At 47.2% G+C, this 18,141-nt stretch overlaps 1 protein-coding gene across 11 annotated transcripts in view; it reads left to right on the forward strand.

Annotated features, from left to right (window-relative positions):
* Window positions 1-18,141, forward strand: part of MECOM (MDS1 and EVI1 complex locus) — a 128,663-nt gene that overhangs the window by 55,370 nt on the left and 55,152 nt on the right. For all 11 annotated transcript variants that reach the window (XM_085635148.1, XM_085635150.1, XM_085635151.1 and 8 more), the window contains exon 7: window positions 14,774-16,133. In XM_085635148.1, the coding sequence (XP_085491274.1) occupies window positions 14,774-16,133 (1,360 nt within the window). The remainder of the gene's footprint in view (window positions 1-14,773; window positions 16,134-18,141) is intronic.

Below are 18,141 nucleotides of genomic sequence, written 5' to 3' on the forward strand. Positions count from 1 at the left end.
GTTCAGTATAGACAGTGCAGGAGGAAGGAATCTAGGTTTTGTTATGTTTTCTGTTCGGTGTTTGAATTGTGGAGAATACAGACTCCACTACATACATGTGCAGGCTTCCACTGGAGAACCTGAGATCAGAGTGTTTGGTATGATGAGAAACCGGGGGCGTAAGTTAAAGTAATCTGGGCTATTAGTTAAGAATCAGATGTTAACAGTGAGAGAGTCCAGTTTCTCTAGTGAGTCAGAAATCGAGCTGGGGTGGGGAGAATAAGAGAGCTGCCCTGGGTGAGCACGACGCGGGATGCATATATTATGTTTTTCTCTACCACTGCAGTTTTTGAAAACTGAGCCTTTCTTCTCACACTTCCTAATTGAAGATTAAAAGGGTGAGTGCTGAAGCAATACCTTTTCCACAAACCTCCTAATTTGTTTTCAGTCTGACCATGGTGTAAATCAGTCAATAATTTAAATACAATCAATTATTTTGTGATCTCAACTGTTAAAGGAAAATGCAAAAAGAACAATTGATGGACTGAATCCTGAACACTGTCAGATAGTCCCCCTCAAGTCAGAGATCTGGGCCTAAATCTATTGTTTTTTGCTCACCATGCCATTCCAGTTTGGATCCAGACATATGCAAATCAGTCTTGACCCTGCTCCCCATGGGAACACTCCAGCCTGAACTTCCAGGCCAGGTCCTCCTTGGACCGGAAGCGAGCATCCTGGGACCAGTTTTGGGATATCACCCTTCATCAGCTAGGTTAGCTTGACTCCAGTGGCATGGAGAGCCGGGACCCACGTCTGGGCATACCCTTCCCACTTGGGTAACAATTGCAAAAAGAACAATTGATGGGTGGAATGCTGAGCAATGTCAAACATTTATCCAGTGGGTCCCGTGCTCGTCATGCCACTGGATTTAAGCCATCCTCACTGATGAGGGGTGATACCCGGAAACCAGTCCTAGGATACTTGTTTCTGGTCCAGGGAGGAACTGGCCAAGCAGTTCGGCTGGACTGTCCCATGGTGAGCAGAGTCAAGACTGATTTACGAATGGCAACATCCAAATTGGGGTGGTGAGCAACAGAACATTGGATTTTGGCCTAAATCTTTGTACTGGGGGTGAGTGTGTGACATTGTTCGGCATTACATCCATCAATTGTTCTTTTTGTTAAAAGCAAATGAGCAAACCATCAAAGCTGGAAAATAAGGTGTTTGAGTGTGGGAATTGGCTGCAGGGTTGAGTTCAATCCAAGACGCTAGTGGTTCACACTTGCATAAAGAGCCGTGTACAAGCTCGTGCACAACTTACATGTTTTTCTTCTGTGTTAACACATAACCATCATTAAGTGCATTATATATACATTTTCACGTGGTGCATTACAGTTTTTTGTGCAACAGTGCTTGTGCAAGAAATGACAAAAACATTGCTTACGCACCTGTACCAAAAAGTACCTGGACCATTGAAACCCTTTCAGTATCAGACAGCTAGACTGGCTTGCATGAATGGAGACTGCTTGCAACTGCCTGTGACGGTTTAGGACTTTGCTGCCTTTTTTGGGAAATCAGAGAAGGAGAAAGAAATTGATTAGCCATAATGAACTGTAAGAATAAAAAAACTTAAATGTTAATTGTCATAGGTGCAGGGCTCAAAGACCATTCTTTGAGTATTTTGACAAACCACATAGATTGGCCCCAGCTCCCTGCGTGACAGCACGGCCAGCCGTTCACTGTCAAAGAGGAAATTCTTTAAAGTACGGCAGCTGCCAGCAGGGGCTGTGTATAGTTATCAAACTTTAGCTCCTTTCATGGCATAAATGTATATCTAAGGGTGCTTATGCTATTCTAGAAATGTTGCTTTACTAACCTATACATGTATAACCTCTAGATGGGGAATTGATATGCATGGACTTGTAGTTAATACAAGCCTTTTTATCCACGTTGAAGACAAAAATATTTTGCACAGAAACCATAATGCTCTTGATGTGAACACAACCATAAACTGCTTTTTTTTTTTTTTTTTTTGCTAATGTTTAAAAAAAACTTCGACAATCTAATGAACCGCTGCTGTTCTTCAAACTCGAGGAAACTAACAAACCATTTGCAGTGTAATACTCTCTCAAATGGTTTCTTCTAACGTGGTGTGATGGGCAGAAAACCATGGAGCAATTATGTCTAATAGCCATGTAATTGCAGTGCTGGAGAATTGAAAGATCATGTGTCGGTCTGTGCGTTTTTTTTCACTTGGAGTTGATATCTGTTTTTCAACAAAAGCCCACACACAACGGTTTCACCTACTGGCTTGTTTATGGCAACTGTCTCTTGTTACAGCGCAGTGCCCAAGCCTGAGTGAAAAACTTAGCAGCCCAAAAGTAATCGCTCACTGTCTTAGCAAATTCTGCACTTTTTTTTTAATGGAAACCACATGCTGTAATAGGCTGAACGCATTCAAAATGGCGCCTAATCTGTTTAATAAGTTTAAAATATGCAGGCCTAACTGCCAGCTTCTTCTCCAGTTCTTAGAAAACCACTGCACCGACTGCCCTAAGCGACAGATGAACCCGTGCACCTGGGGTATTGTGGTCAGTGGTGGCCACGTGACGGAAGGCGACGTGGTAGACTTGCAGGAAAGCTGTTGGCGGACTGCCATTTTTTTTGATTATAGAAAATGACATTTGAGATATGTTTATTATTGTGAAACACAGTGATTGGTCAGTGCTGTCACTCTAGGCGGTGAGTGTTAAACATGGCACATGGTAGCCTTTCTGGTAAAGGTGTTTTGCATAAGGAATACCTTGAAATCAATCTAATTTCCCCAATAAATTACATTGATAAATTATCTCAACTTGAAGGAAAGCCCGGCACTCACAGGGTGGAGGAGGGGGGGGGGGTTAAAGCCACGTTAGGATTTATTCACTTTGTCGCAAACACGTTTCTGCGCATCGCCTTCTTCAGTGTGTGTGTGTGTGTGTATGTGTATGTATATATATATATATATATATATATATATATATATATATATATATGTATATACATATATGTATATACATATATGTATATACATATATGTATATATGCATATATGTATATGTTTTTAAAAAGCAACCTTATATCAGATAGGGCTCTGAGCTTTCGTACTTATTTTTTTTACTTTTCTCTGCTGGAACACATAAAACATGTTTGAAACTATTAACTCAGTACCTAAAAGAGTGCCTATTATTACATAATACTCCCTGTTTTACTTGAGATACATAGGTATAGACAGTGGTTAATTTGAGCTACTGGTTTCCGTTGTTCGGCACCAGCACTTATCAACACCAGGACTGAGCACGCCTGCCACAGGGTGGAGCTATTTGTGTAATTTAGAGATGAGCAGAACAGTTGTTTATCAATTCTATATGCATTAAAAACAACAAACACCTGCCGCCCAAGCCGTTCTTATAGCTTTGGGGGCTTCAAACAGTCTGAATTGTCACATGTGAAGGAGTGTGATGGTTAGTAGTGGTGTTGGTGCTGTCATTGGCGGTGGGTGGTGCAGGCCCTGGCACTTACGTTTGTTCAAATTAAGCACTGGATATAGATTCCTCTAAACACAGAGCAATTCTTATAAGCACGAAAGCTGAATGTTGGTTATTTATTTTGTTTAAGTGCCAAGCGAGGGGAACTAAACTCCCTGGTGGCTGCCTTTGTCATTCAGATAAAATAATAAAATGGAGGACTGATCATCACAGAGGATGTTTAAATCCTTATTGAATGTACCAGCAGAGAAAATAAAACCAAATTAAAGCCCAAACAAGCTTAGAATGCAATCCGATATAAGGTTGATTTAATATGTCTAAAATGGTTCTCTTCGACACTAGCAAGTAGCTGAATCTGTTGCAGAGGAATGTTGCAGAACATGGCCCTATAGCGAATTTGAAATTGCAATAGGAAGTGCCTGTGTGTACAGTAAACCTGGCCTCGGCATTAGATGGTATATTGCTCTTACGGTGTTTATAGGGAAGTACAAGTCACCTTTTGCTTTCCAGAGATCTAAAGGGTGTCAGAAATGCTGAATAATGAGAACAGAGGTGGTTAGAGTTCAGTCGGGTAGGTGGTCCACCATATCTGACATGCTCAGGGCTTTAAGTGGGATGAAAAAACTGAGGTGTCTCTCAAAGGGGTGTGGCCAGTGCAATTGGGGGCGTGGCTTAAACTCGCAAGCTAAAAATATGTGCTTAGCATAGTATGCCGCCCACTAGTATTTGACTGTTTATCATTGCATCAATACAACAAGTAACATTATACCTACAACAAGCCAGGATAATTGGCTTTGTCAATGGTTGTTAGGTGTGTAAGATAAATAAACAACTATGGGTTTGTTGTATATAATATTGAAAATGCTTCAGTTCTGAAATGGAGAGACTGTGAAAGAACTATGAGTCTCTTTGAAGATGCCTTCAAGGCCTTGAGGTATTTTTTCACCCTGTGGGTGAGTGCAAAAGTGGAGAGCCCGATAGGGACCCGTCTCGGCACCTACTTTTAAGAACTGCCAGTGCTGAGCACCAGGCCCACTCAAAGTCCTGGACATGCTTAATCACACCCTATGTGCCCTGTAGCACACCCTACTATTTGCAGGCGCGCGGGACACTGCTGGAGCGCGCTTCAAGAGAAAGACTTCCCAAGCATTTTAAATCATTAACACTGAAGAAAGCTTTTCCTTGGTGCGCGCTGTCATAGGAGCAGTACACCTGCTCTTCCATATGGGGGCATCTGTTCTTTCTAATGGGGGCCTCTGGAAGAGGAAAGTATGACTTCAGAGTCAGACAGCTGTTACCATTGCAGTCTGCTGTCCTGCTGGTGTGAAGTGCATTCTTATGTCGATGCACTTAGATCTTTAGAAGCCCTTTCAAACCTGATTCCTTGTGTCTTCTGCGGTCTTAGGGCCAGAGCTGCCGACTTTGGAGCTGATGAACCAAGCTCGATTCTCGGCAGCACTCAACATCTTGTGATTCTGGGCACATCACTTAATCTTCCCATTTACAAAAACAATGAAACCTGTGCTCATGTAAAATGTTCCAATGCCTTGCCCTAAATAAAAACTGCAGGAAAATGCACACTGAGGTTAAATCAAAGCATTGGCATTAAAGAGTAAAGACATATAGATGCACGTTTAGTGGCTGATTTGTAGAGAGTAACACCTGCTAAAATCCTAGCTTCCCTGCTTAACTTGTGTGATCTTAGGGAAATATTTTATTTCACCAAAACTCCTTCTTCTTCTTTGCTGCATTTGAAAGCACTTTCAAATATGTGAGTTTTACCAGTTGTACAAAAACCTATTGTGTGGAATTTAATGGACTATAATGTTGCTCTTTAACAATCTGGGGGGAGGAGCCTAGCGCGCAACCAAGATGGCCACGTAGGTGCGAGGCTCCCGAGGACCTCCGCGACCTCCTGCATAAATCCTGACTATATCCTGTCCTAGATGAGGGGACTGTGTTCGTGAGACCGAGCTGAGGTGCCACCCGTTTTCCGTTTCCAAATCGGACCTCGGACACCGGCGGGAGCATCGATTGAGGTTTGCGGCCTTCTCCACGCCGGCCCCCCGGATTGGAGTTGTGGGGCGATCCGGAGACAAAGTGAACAACAGCGGCGGGCGAGGCTGGGCGATTCGCGTACCCCGCACTTTCACTTTCGCTTTCGCGCCCTCCTTGCTGCCAAGCGAGGTAGGGTCGCGAGGCGGCGTGCGGTGGTGTGACTTCATCGGGGTGCCCTGCCGGCCCGCCAGCTGTGATCCGCCCTTCGGAGCTGTGGTCGCCCTCCCCCGGAGCCCGTGAACCGGTCTGTCAGCCCTTTTCAAGGAGATTGGCACGATTTGGGGACTGGAGCCATGTCCACGAAACAAGATGGCGACCGGGCAAAGGTGAAATCGACCCGCAACAGCGGCGGGCGAGGCTGGGCGATTCGCGTACCCCGCACTTTCACTTTCGCTTTCGCGCCCTCCTTGCTGCCAAGCGAGGTAGGGTCGCGAGGCGGCGTGCGGTGGTGTGACTTCATCGGGGTGCCCTGCCGGCCCGCCAGCTGTGATCCGCCCTTCGGAGCTGTGGTCGCCCTCCCCCGGAGCCCGTGAACCGGTCTGTCAGCCCTTTTCAAGGAGATTGGCACGATTTGGGGACTGGAGCCATGTCCACGAAACAAGATGGCGACCGGGCAAAGGTGAAATCGACCCGCCGTGGCGCAGCCCCTCAGTCTAACAACATGGACCGCTACACCCTCCAGAAGGGATCTCCAGAGGCGCCGCGTAGGTCCCCTGTTGGCCCGACTGATGCCCCTGCTTTGCCCGAGGATCTGACCCTCCGGGACGTCATGGGCGCCATCGCCGAGATGAAGGCCTCAGTGGACCAGCGCTTTGACACTCTGGCGCAAAAGATTGACTCGGTCCTCGTGGATGTGGGCCTGGTGAGGGCCGATCTGTCCAAGACGAATGACCGGGTCGACTCTTTGGCCCACACCACCTCGGGCCTCACAACGGACGTGGCGGCCCTCCAAAAGGAGGTGCGCCGACTGGGCCAGGCGAGCGCCCTGATGGATCGTCGACTGGAAGATTCCGAGGGTCGGGCCCGGAGGAACAATGTTCGCATTGTCGGGGTGCCGGAGGGACGTGAGGAGGAGGCGGCGGATCTGTTTGTGAAGGACCTGATCCTCACCCGTCTCCAGCCCCGGGGGCTGAGTAAACTCTTCGCAGTGGAACGTGCCCACAGGGTCCCCGGAGGGAGACCTAAGATCGGAGCCCCTCCGAGGCCTCTCATTGCCCGGATCTTCAACTTTCGGGACAGAGACGCTATCCTGCAGACTTCTAGGCAACAAGGACCGGTCAGACTCGACAATATGGACGTAAACTTCTATCCTGATTTTACTCCGGCGGTTCAGAAGCAGAGACTGAGTTTTCTCGGAGTCAAACGTCGCCTACGGGACCTGAACCTCAAGTATGCGATGCTTTTTCCAGCGAAGTTGAGGGTAGAGGTGGATGGCCGCACGCACTTTTTTGATCGTCCCGAGGCGGCCGGGGACTGGTTGGACACTTTGCCCGGGGACCGGGGCCGGGGGGGTGGGGGGGGCGCGGTTGGTGGGGAGGGCTTGCCGGATCAGGACTGAGGGACTAATAGTAGGCCTTGCTCTGGACAACATTATTGTTATCATTGACTGATTGTGTAAGTTCCCCTCCCGTGGAGGTCGTACGGGGTCTCTTGGGGGCTTTCCCTCCTCCTCTGGGGGACTAGTTAGTGTTTTCGTCTATGGGGCGACAGGCACACTGCACTTTGGGGGGGCTGTTCGGGCTCATGCAGGGGTGCAGGGAGGGGGGAGTTCTGTTGGGACGGGTGGGTTGGGGTGGGGTGTTGTTCGTTTTTACCGCAAGGCAAACCCTTTACTGTATTGGTGTTTTTGAGGTGCTCTCGGGGGGACGAATGATGGCTTCTGTATGTGATGGGGGGGTAGGGACTTGACTTTGTTGTCTTGGAACGTTAATGGACTGGGGGATAGGATTAAGCGAGGTGTGGTCCTGCAGTATCTGAAACGAATTTCGCCAGATGTGGTCTTCCTGCAGGAGACACACCTTATTGGTAATTCCTTCTTTGCCATGAATCGGCGTGGCTATCGTTTGGTGGCCCACTCGGGCTTCACGTCTGGCTCGCGGGGGGTGGGCATCATGGTTTAGAACTCGCTCCCGCTGGAAATAGATGAGGTGCGCCATGATGAGAGGGGACGCTACATTGCCTTGGTGGGGAGAATGGAGGGCAAAGTGGTTGTCTTTGTTTCAGTGTATGTCCCACCGGGGCTACAGTCTACCACTTTTGCGGACCTGGGGCGCCTCCTCCTTGACCTTCCGGGGGGGCTTCTGGTGGTTGGGGGGGATTTCAATGCGGTGGTTTCTGGGACTATGGATCGTCACCCCCCTAGGGACCTCCCCCGGGCGCAGGCGTGGCTGTCCGGCCTTTTAGATACATTGGGATTGGTGGACTGCTGGCGCTTAAAACATCCCACGCAGCTGCAATACACCTTCCATTCGGGTGCCCATGGTAGCCTCTCACGGCTTGATCATATCCTTGTCCCTGCGGCCTATGCTGGGAGGGTGGGAGAGGTGCGCCATCTGGCGCGGGGTATTTCAGATCACTCCCCGCTCCTGTTGCACTTCGGTGTCCTCCCGAGGGGGGAGGGCAGGGTAGCTCCAATTAATGCCTGGTATCTGCGCGACCCCACTATTCGCGCTGACTTGATTAAATCCTTGCAGCGGTATTTCGAGGAGAATGTGGGGTCTGTCCCTTCGGCTGTCTCCCTTTGGGAGGCCTTCAAGACAGTTATTAGGGGGGAGGCCCTCTCCTTCATATCCCATGCCCGGAGGCGCGAGCAGGAGGAGGTGACCCGAGTGGAGGCCGAAATTACTGAACTAGAGGGTGATTTGGGGAGTGGGGTGACGGATGCTGCACTGCATGTTCTACACCTTAAGCAAGCGGCCTATAGGGCCCTCGTCACGGAGGCAGCCAGGGGCCTCAGTAGAGAGCAACAGGGGCGACTGTATGATGTGGGTGATAAGGCTGGTAAATTGATTGCGTGGTTGGATAAAAAGGAGAGAGCGAGTCGTGTGGTTCCGCTGATTGAGAGGATGGATGGTGTACGTGTCACCGAGCCAGAAGACATTGTTTCTTGCTTCGCGGATTATTTCCGCGAGGTGTATTCCCCAGTCTCCCCCTGCTCGGAGGCGGATTCTCATGCCCTGCTTCGAGATATCGCGCTGCCCTCCCTTTCGGTGGAGGACAGGGAGTCGTTGGATGCTGCTCCTACCTCGGACGAAATTGCCCTCGCTATACGCTCGGTTGCATCTGGCAAGGCCATGGGCCCGAACGGCATCCCTATCGAGTTGTATAAGCTGCGACCGGACGTACTGGCACCCCACCTCCGCGCGATGTTCCTTGCGGCCCACTCGCGGGGCTCCCTCCCGCCGGACCAACGTCTGGCTACAATCGTGGTGATCCACAAGGAGGGGAAACCCCGAGACCGGGTTACCTCCTATCGGCCTATCTCGCTCTTGAATGCGGAGCCCAAAATCCTTGCCAAGGTGCTTGCCAACCGGCTGGTCGGCGTGGTGGGCGAGTTGGTCCACCAAGACCAGTCTGGCTTTATCCCCCATCGCAACACGGCCCTCAATCTGCGGCGCTTGCACGGGGTGCTCGCGCGTGTTCCGTTTGTGCGGGAGCCGGCCATCTTGGCATCCTTAGACGCCACCATGGCGTTTGACATGCTCGAATGGCCATACATTTGGGCGATGCTGGCGAAATTTGGTTTTGGACCGGGATTCATCAGCTGGGTCAAATTGTTGTACTCGGGCCCGTTAGCGCAGGTGGTAGTGAATGGGCGAGTCTCGGCCCCGTTCGCGCTGGGATGGGGCACGCGACAGGGTTGCCCCTTGTCGCCGCTCCTGTTTGCATTGGCCTTGGAACCCCTGGCGGAGTGGCTGCGGTGGCACCCTTCCATCCGTGGTCTCCGTTGGACCCCTGAGTATGAGGACCGCGTGTCCCTCTATGCTGATGATATCCTTTTGTACCTAGCCTCCCCGCGCAAATCCCTGATTGTCCTGGTTGATGTCCTGCGCTCCTTTGGCTGTAACTCAGGCCTTGTCATCAACTGGGCTAAATCATGTGTCTATGTGCTTTCCGGGGAGGCTCCCGTCTTCCCGCGGGGATGTCCGATCCAGATTGCCTCGCAGGGGTTTCGGTACCTGGGTGTCTATATCACGCTGGACCCGGCGGCCCGCTACGAGCGAAACTTGCTTCCCCCCCTCCAGCGCTTGAAGGAGGACGTCGCGCGCTGGCGGCACCTGCCGCTTTCGCCGCTCGGCCGGGTGGCATTGTTTAAGATGATGTCGTTGCCGCGCTTCCTGTACGCTCTCCAGAACACTATGGACCTAGTCCCGGCGCGCTACTTCCGTGAGGTGGAGAGTCTACAGCGCCGCCTGTTCTGGGACGGGAGGCCGCGTATAGCCCTGGCGAAGTTGACGCTCCCGTGGTACGACGGGGGGATTGCCCTCCCGGACATTAAGCGGTATTACTGGGCCTCCCAGCTAGCTGCAATTAATCACGGCCTCTATGGGCCCGCCTTGAACCCGGCATTTGAAATGGACAAGATGCTCCTGCCCGGTGGCGACTACAATCGAGCACTCTACTCTGGCGCGCCGGACCCCCGCTTGACGGGGCCCACGCGTGTCATGGTGCGGGTGTGGCACGCGGCCAATGCAGCTATGGGGTGGAAGGACCGTTTGACCCGGGCGTCGCCGTTGTATGCGCCTCAGCGGTTGGGCTCCCTGTGGACCTCGAAGGGCTTCGAGAAGTGGGACACGATTGGCATCAGTAAAGTGGGGGACCTCTGGACGAGAGGGGGATTTAAAACATTCGAGACGCTGCAGACGGAGTTTCAGCTGCAGGGCAGTGAATACTTTCGGTACTTGCAGGTCCGTCATGCGCTGGGCTCCGTCTTCCCAGACGCCGCCTCCATCCCGGAGTCTTCCCCCCTGGAGGATAGAGTGCTGGATGGCCACGTTCCGGATAGCACGATCTGCCTCATTTACAAAAAATTGATTAATGACCGCTCGGGCCTGCTGACCGGCCTCCGTGAGGCTTGGGTTGCCGACGGGCTGGAGTTGGACGACGAGGACTGGATTTCCGCGGTGGCCTCTCCAAAGGAGGTGGCCATACCGGCTCGCCTTCGCTTCGTCCAGCTTAAGATACTCCACCGGGTTTACATGACGGGGCCAAGGCTTCTGCGTATGGGTTATGCTGAGGATGGGTTGTGTAAGCGTGGGTGTGGTGCTTTGGCGACTTTTTTGCATATTTTGTGGGAATGCCCGAAGGTGGAGCGATTCTGGCGTGGTGTGCATGAGGTCCTGCGTCTGGTTACGCATGTCGCACTGTTGCCTGAAGCGAGGAGATGCTTGCTGAATGTGTGGGAACCAACTGATTACTCGGTTCCGCAGACGCGATGGGTGACTCTGGGATATATGATAGCTAAGCGTGACATCGCTCAACTGTGGGGATCCCAGCGTCCCCCGGCGGTGTCGGCCTGGAAAGAACATATGGATTGGTGCATGTTCCGAGAAAAGGTGGTGTATGTGGCGAGGGGCAAGCCTGGGGCGTGGGTGAAAATATGGGGCCCCTGGAACGCCTACCGCGGGGGTATTTGCGAGCCGCCACTGCTGCCTGCTGCCTCACCGGCTCCGTCCCCCTAGTTGACCCCCTCCCCCAGCCCCGGGCACAGAGTTCCCCCAGTCCTGGACTTGTTTCCCTTCCCCCTCTTCAGATTCCTGTGGATGGTCGGGGTCCCTTATTCGAGGAGCACGTGTGGTTACCTTCGATTGCGGGTTGCCTTGCGGGTGTGTTTTTTCTATGTTGTTGCGTGTGTATAAAATGAAACCGTATTGTGGGCTTAGAGTCATGTGGCTTACGTCGTTGATGTCTCCTGATTTGCTTCTCTGTAACGCCAAGTGCCCTTTTGTAAGTTTGTCAGGTGCTCCTGTCACTCTAGCGGCCGGCCGGAAGGTTGTAGGCCCATACTTGTATATACTGGAGATTGCAATAAACGGATTCAAAAAAAAAAAACAATCTGGGACACCTACTGTCTTACCTATTAGTTCACTAGTGGTTCGTGTTTAAAAACTATGGGCCTCATTTACAGTATTTTGATGATCGGCAGCGCAGCAAGCCTTGTGCAGCAAAAGAAAACTGCAAGAATGCGTTGTATCTACAAGCCGCAGCGCTTCCCTGTCCCTTTCCCCTGCGCTGGCACACAATGGGCTACCATGCGCCAATGCAGGCACCCTTGCGCTTTGGTGCAAGGGTATCTGCGTTGTGGGGGTGATTGATTTTGTGCAGGAAGGGACACCTTCCTGCACAAAAACAATCACGAGAGGAGACTAGAAAAAGAAAAGAAATAGGCGAAATAAAGTTATTCCTCCTGGTTGCGCCTCACTTACGCCTCCCCTGGGGAGGCATAGGAATGTTATTGAATTTGTTAAAATTGCCCACACCTCATCCCAAAGCTTGAAACCAGTCTTTCTTGGCAAATCAGACCGTGCAACCTAGCAATACCTAATGTGCTGTAGCTCGTCTAACTGATTACACCGACTAGCTGCATGAACTCCTATACCAATCCTCACTAATGATCAGACCTAACTGATACTAATTGTAATCTACCTCAAAGACATTAGAGTAGGCATGTAGACATGGAATGATCTCTTCGAGAGAATCCGACTAAACCCTTTACAAAAATAACCACTGGTTTAACCACTTACCTCTGCTCCCAAACAAAGTGCAGATTGGCAGAAAGCGCTCCAATACCTCGTTAGGACTAATACGCGCTATATAAATGTAATTGCAATACGATACTCAATAAACGATCAGTTAACTTTCCGTCGTGTCCACTCCTGGTCCTTCCATCCCCTATCGACTTTTTAATGGATGCCAGCCGAGGGGCGAAAAGTCAGACAGGGAGTTAGCCCTGAGGTGTCGTCTTTGGTTAAAGGGTGAGTGACCTCACTTCTGAGAAATACCACTGATCCTGGTAGCGCACTTGCTTGGTTAGTGAGCTGTCACATATCTTTGACGCACATGTCCTTGACTGCAGTGCACAGAGACCATTTACTGCCGCACACAGGGGAAAAAATTAGAGGGGACATTGATCACAACTCCTGTTCAGTAATAGTTTACTCAAAGAGGAGTGTAAACATATCCATTTGAGACGTTTCCAGAATTCTTTGCGACTAGCTTCACATCTCAAGACAGGGTTAAGGGTGTTACAAAACATGTATATGTACATATCCACTCATTCAAAATTTTATCGCTACTTAAAAAAAAAAAAGTAACCTAGACGATCATGAGAAAGTTTTGCAAAATGGATGCTAACTTTTACTTCCGCTAGATAGTAATAAAATGTATGAATCGTACAATACACCTAGAATTCGCACAGGTAGCTGACTTCCGTTTCATTGTATTTCCTGGAATGGTCAAAGAGAATAGCCGGTGATATTATTCAAACCCTGAATTCTGACTTTTTCTTTGCATCACGCAAATCTATGCAAATAGAAAGTATTTGTCTGCTCTTCCGCTGAATGTACTCCTATTAATTAGCCTTGTTGCCGGTTGTCCATTGGTGTTTTGCAGGTTTTTGCATGTGCATCAATTAAAAAAAAAAAAAAAAAAAAACTTTAGAAACAGGGAAACCCTTTTTCTATTTACTTATGAAAGTTTGATGTTTTCCCCTTACTGTTCTACCTAGAAACATGCCTGCCCCCGCTTTTTTCAAGACTAGATTTACGCCCGTTTCAAGCCGGGAAGTCACATATAAACTGTTTCAATTGATTTTACTAATTTGAATGCAATATGTATGCATGTGTGTTATAGTGATGTTAAAAAAGTGACAGCAATGGTAACATGAGTGATGTTGATGAGTACAACTGACCAGATCTTGTCAATTGCACCACTTCCATGGAATATTTTAGCACTTTATCCAGGATTTGCATTCACCGAATGACCTAAAAATATCCTTTTTGCACTGGTCAGTCAGTACAAAAGTCTTAATTACACTGATAATCAGTGCAAATTTCTCTACAAAATTTCCTAGCTCTAACTGTAAAATTATCCGGAAAAGTATCGGCTAACCTGTGGAATGCTCGAATTTCTTGTTCTGGCCAATATATAAAAGGTCAGTCTTATTTTTGTCTTGGCTGTAATATTTCTCTTTGAATTTATGTATTTCACAGGCGTTCACACTATTAATAACACGGTAGATGCTCCTACAGGACTGCACGGTAAATAAACACAGGCACATTTGTTTAGCACTTGATAATTTTTTTTAAAGTAGTTTGATGTCCGTGTACACATTTGAGATAGGACAGCAGGTTCACGGCGAGGCTTCCCAAGGACAGGGCTTCCAAGTGTAGGAAAGTTAGTAAAAAGCACTGGTGTGAGTGGAAGTCGAAGGATGCGATTGTGGTTCATGGGAACCAACCATGCAGGATGGGATCCATTCAATTCTGCTTCCTTCGCAGGCTTAAAATAGAGCCATTGTACAGCTTTGCCAGTTCTTCTGAAATCATGAGAAAAGATTGTTGAATATGTCTCAGTAGACAATGCACATTGTTCAGTAGCTTTCATGTGTGAATTTAGCTCAAATGAACATCCATATTTATTTATTAGGGAATTAATACGGATGTATTTCTGCTGTGTGTGACTTATTATAAAGGCAGCTAGGCTCACTGCTATATCACCAACCCAAACATCACATAACTGGGACAACATATGTAAAAATACCATATTAGTTAAGGTGTTTCTTCTACTACCGCTCCGATCGACTAAAACCAGGGCAGTTTGTGCCAACAATGTAAAATAAAATTTAAAAAAATTAAAATAGAATTACTGATAATAAACCAATTGCCATGAAGAATCTGTCTTGAAGATTTTGGTTGTTATTGGTTTTGGGCTAAATCACTCCATTAAACTTTTATTACACCATTAGTGGACTCCTTTATTTTTTTGTTTGAAATTCATGTAATATGTTGTATGCCTGAAGAATAACTTTGCAGTACAAAGTTGCAGGGCAGCTCTCAGGTTAAAAGTCTACCTTTCAAGCAACAACAGTAGTTTGTTGGTCACTGAGGTTAGGGCCACAAGTAACAACATAACTTGGTAAAGCATTTTTATTATATGCACAGTATAGTTTAAATTGAAATCCCTGACATTTTTGTTTTCTTTTGACACAGGTGAAGTCTGCCATAAGTCCTATACGCAGTTTTCGAACCTTTGTCGTCATAAGCGTATGCATGCTGATTGCAGAACTCAAATCAAGTGCAAGGACTGTGGACAGATGTTTAGCACTACGTCATCCCTTAACAAACACAGGAGGTTTTGTGAGGGGAAAAACCATTTTGCCGCAGGAGGACTTTTTGGGCAAGGTATTTCGCTTCATGGGACATCCGCCATGGATAAATCTTCTATGGGGAACATGAATCATGGAAACATGGGGCTTGCTGACTATTTTGGTGCCAATAGGCATCCTGCGGGTCTTACGTTTCCGACAGCCCCTGGATTTTCCTTTGGCTTTCCAGGCCTCTTCCCTTCGGGTCTGTACCACAGACCACCTTTGATATCTACTAGCTCTCCCATCAAAGGCTTGGCAAGCCCAGAACATTCTAATAAAAGCCAAACTTCCAATGCAACGCATTCCCAGATTCTGCCAGCTTCCCAAGACATTTTGAAGGCACTAAGTAATAAGGGCTCGTCGGGTGAAGGCACGTTAACGGAATCTCAACAAGAAAGGACTCCTGAGGAAAAAAGGCCCAATGAAAAAAACAGTGAACAATCTGAGAGCAGTGACCTTGATGAGGTCAGTACCCCAAGTGGCAGTGATCTGGAAACTACATCCGGCTCAGATCTGGAAAGTGATATTGAGAGTGAAAAGGAGAGATTTAAAGAAAAGGGTAAATTGTTGACTAACAAACTGAGTCCGCTGCGGCAGTTAGCATCGTTAAATAATAGGAAAGAATACAACAATAATTTAGTCTTCTCTCCATCGATAGAAGAACAGTCAGCAGTGTCAGGGGCTGTAAATGACTCCATTAAAGCCATTGCTTCTATTGCGGAAAAATACTTTGGTTCAACGGGACTTGTGGGTCTGCAAGACAAGAAAGTTGGTGCTCTACCTTACCCTTCAATGTTTCCCCTTCCCTTTTTCCCAGCATTCTCTCAGTCAATGTACCCTTTTCCAGAAAGAGACTTGAGGCCGCTTCCTTTAAAAATGGAGCCTCAGTCACCCGGTGAAGAAAATAAAATCAAAAAAGTAAGCTCGGACTCTCCATTTGACCTCACCACAAAGCGTAAAGATGAAAAGACTATTTCACCAGTAACTTCAAAGCCAACAACTCCATTAGCCTCAAATCAGGAGCAACCTCTAGATCTAAGCATGGGCAGCAGAAGTAGGGCCAGTGAAGCAAAACAGCCCGAACCCCGGAGAAATCACGTGTTTGGTGAAAAAAAAAGAGTTGACCACGAACAACGAAAGGCATCTGATGCATCGTTACAACATGCCAGGCCCACCCCATTCTTTATGGATCCCATTTACAGGTAATTTAATCAGTTTCCTGTGAGTATTTTGTTTCCTCTGAATAAGCTAAAGGTCTAGATTATCTTGCATTTCTTTCATAATTTGACCTTTTTATTTATTTCTCCTATGTTTTGTATCTCCACATGTCACTATGTATGTTGTTCACAGCACATTGTCAAGCAATCATGGATACATTGGCATAGTGACTTTGTATGATTGATGTGGCAGTTGAGATACCTATGATTGTATAAATTGTGGTAGGAGATCGTGCCTCTCTGGAAGAGGAAGAGTTTGTTGATGCCTATGGTTGGCGTAGCAAAGTGAAACCCAATATCGGAATGTAGGTAGTGGAGAAATAGGAAATAGTTTTAGTGCAGGTTGTTTAACCCAAAAATCTGTCCTTCCATTTCCCCATTGTAGCTAAGAAGACAGATGATTGTTTGGATAGAAAACATTGTTTTTCAAGGGAGCTCTGAAAGTCTCATTATTGCAGAAGGTATTCGCTTGTAATTGAGAACATTTTTGAGCTTTAAACTCTGTCCTGCAAGTGACATGACCTTGTAATTTAGCCACTTAAACTTTGATTAGTAGTTGATTGGCTATTCTGGTGGTATCTTGGGACCATGCTACAGGATGCTTTGAGCATCTTTCAAGGCACGTTAAATGTAATGGAATTCTTTGAACCAGATATTGAGACCTTACTTTTTTTTATTAAGACATACAGCCCCATGATGGTGATGCCAAGCCTTTTGTTTTGGGGAAACCAGTGTAGATTGTTGCTGTGGTCCAGATATTCCATGACCAGGGATCCCCCGAGTACCACACTTTGATAAGTTTCTTGTAATTGGTGGCTAATTTCCTTGTCCACAGAATATTTGGGGTAGAAGGGAAGAAGGTTAATGCAAAGAATATATCCAGTTTCCTGTGCCTTTTTATTTCATCTAAGGTGCTGCCTTTTGCAGGGAAAGAACACACAACTGATATCACTTTAAGCTTGACTCCACCCACAATCACATGATCTCTTTTGGTTGCCATTAAGACAGAACTGGATTCCCTTAATTCTGTGGTTGACCAAATCAGTAATTAACATGGTTGTACAGTAGTTGACTAATACCTGGAATCCGAAAAGTGTCTTCTTAAGAGAGGGATTGTGACTTCATGTTCTATGCCCTTGATAGAGAATACATTAATGCGATGTCAAAAGTGAGCATTGGGAAGAATACCTCACCTCAAATTGTCAATATATTCTGCATACATTTGAAGTTGTGTATACCTTTTCAATGGTGTGTTTTGTCTTTTAATTAAGAAATAAGTCACAGACACTCATTGAAATCTGCAACAGTGATTTAATTCAAGCAACTTGCTCCCCACCCAACTTGTTTTATCCGAAGCCCTTCTCAAGGGTCCTGTAAAAGGCTTTGGCCAAAACGCTCTGATAGTAATTATTGGTTGGAGCCATCACTTCTAATAAATCACAGATGCAGATTTCAACGAGTGTCCGGGCATGGTCTGTCTTAAATAGAAGAACCGTTGCTGACATTTTTAAAGGCCCTCCAAGCCAGTCACAGACCACCTTTGCGAGCGGACGAAGAATATTGGGATCTCTCTCTCGTCTTTCGATAGATATAGATGTTACACAATTCTGTTTAATGTATTACTGGGTCTCTAGAGCAATATGTGTAAGTTAAGATTGGGATGCCTCATGGCATGGAGAATACCCTTTTGGGAAGGTTGTTGCCGACCAGTAGTACTTTGATGGTAACAAAATGTGGGTGAAGTGTCAATGTATTTTATGTGATTCACTCTACTGTGGTTGCTCAGGCAACAAGTATGTTCAGTGATCCAAATTACTTTTACATTATTAGAAAAAAGGTTAGGTTGTTTTTATTAGTATTAACAATTTTAATGACTATTGCATCAGTAATCTGCAATGCAATCTATGGCGAATATCCTTTGCAAATACATTTTACTGGGGAAACATATGAAAATGTAGAACATTTCTGATAGCTATGTTCCATTAAAGCATTT

This window comes from Triturus cristatus, chromosome 11 (assembly GCF_964204655.1).
Source record: "Triturus cristatus chromosome 11, aTriCri1.1, whole genome shotgun sequence".
Classification (NCBI taxonomy): Eukaryota; Metazoa; Chordata; class Amphibia; order Caudata; family Salamandridae; genus Triturus; species Triturus cristatus.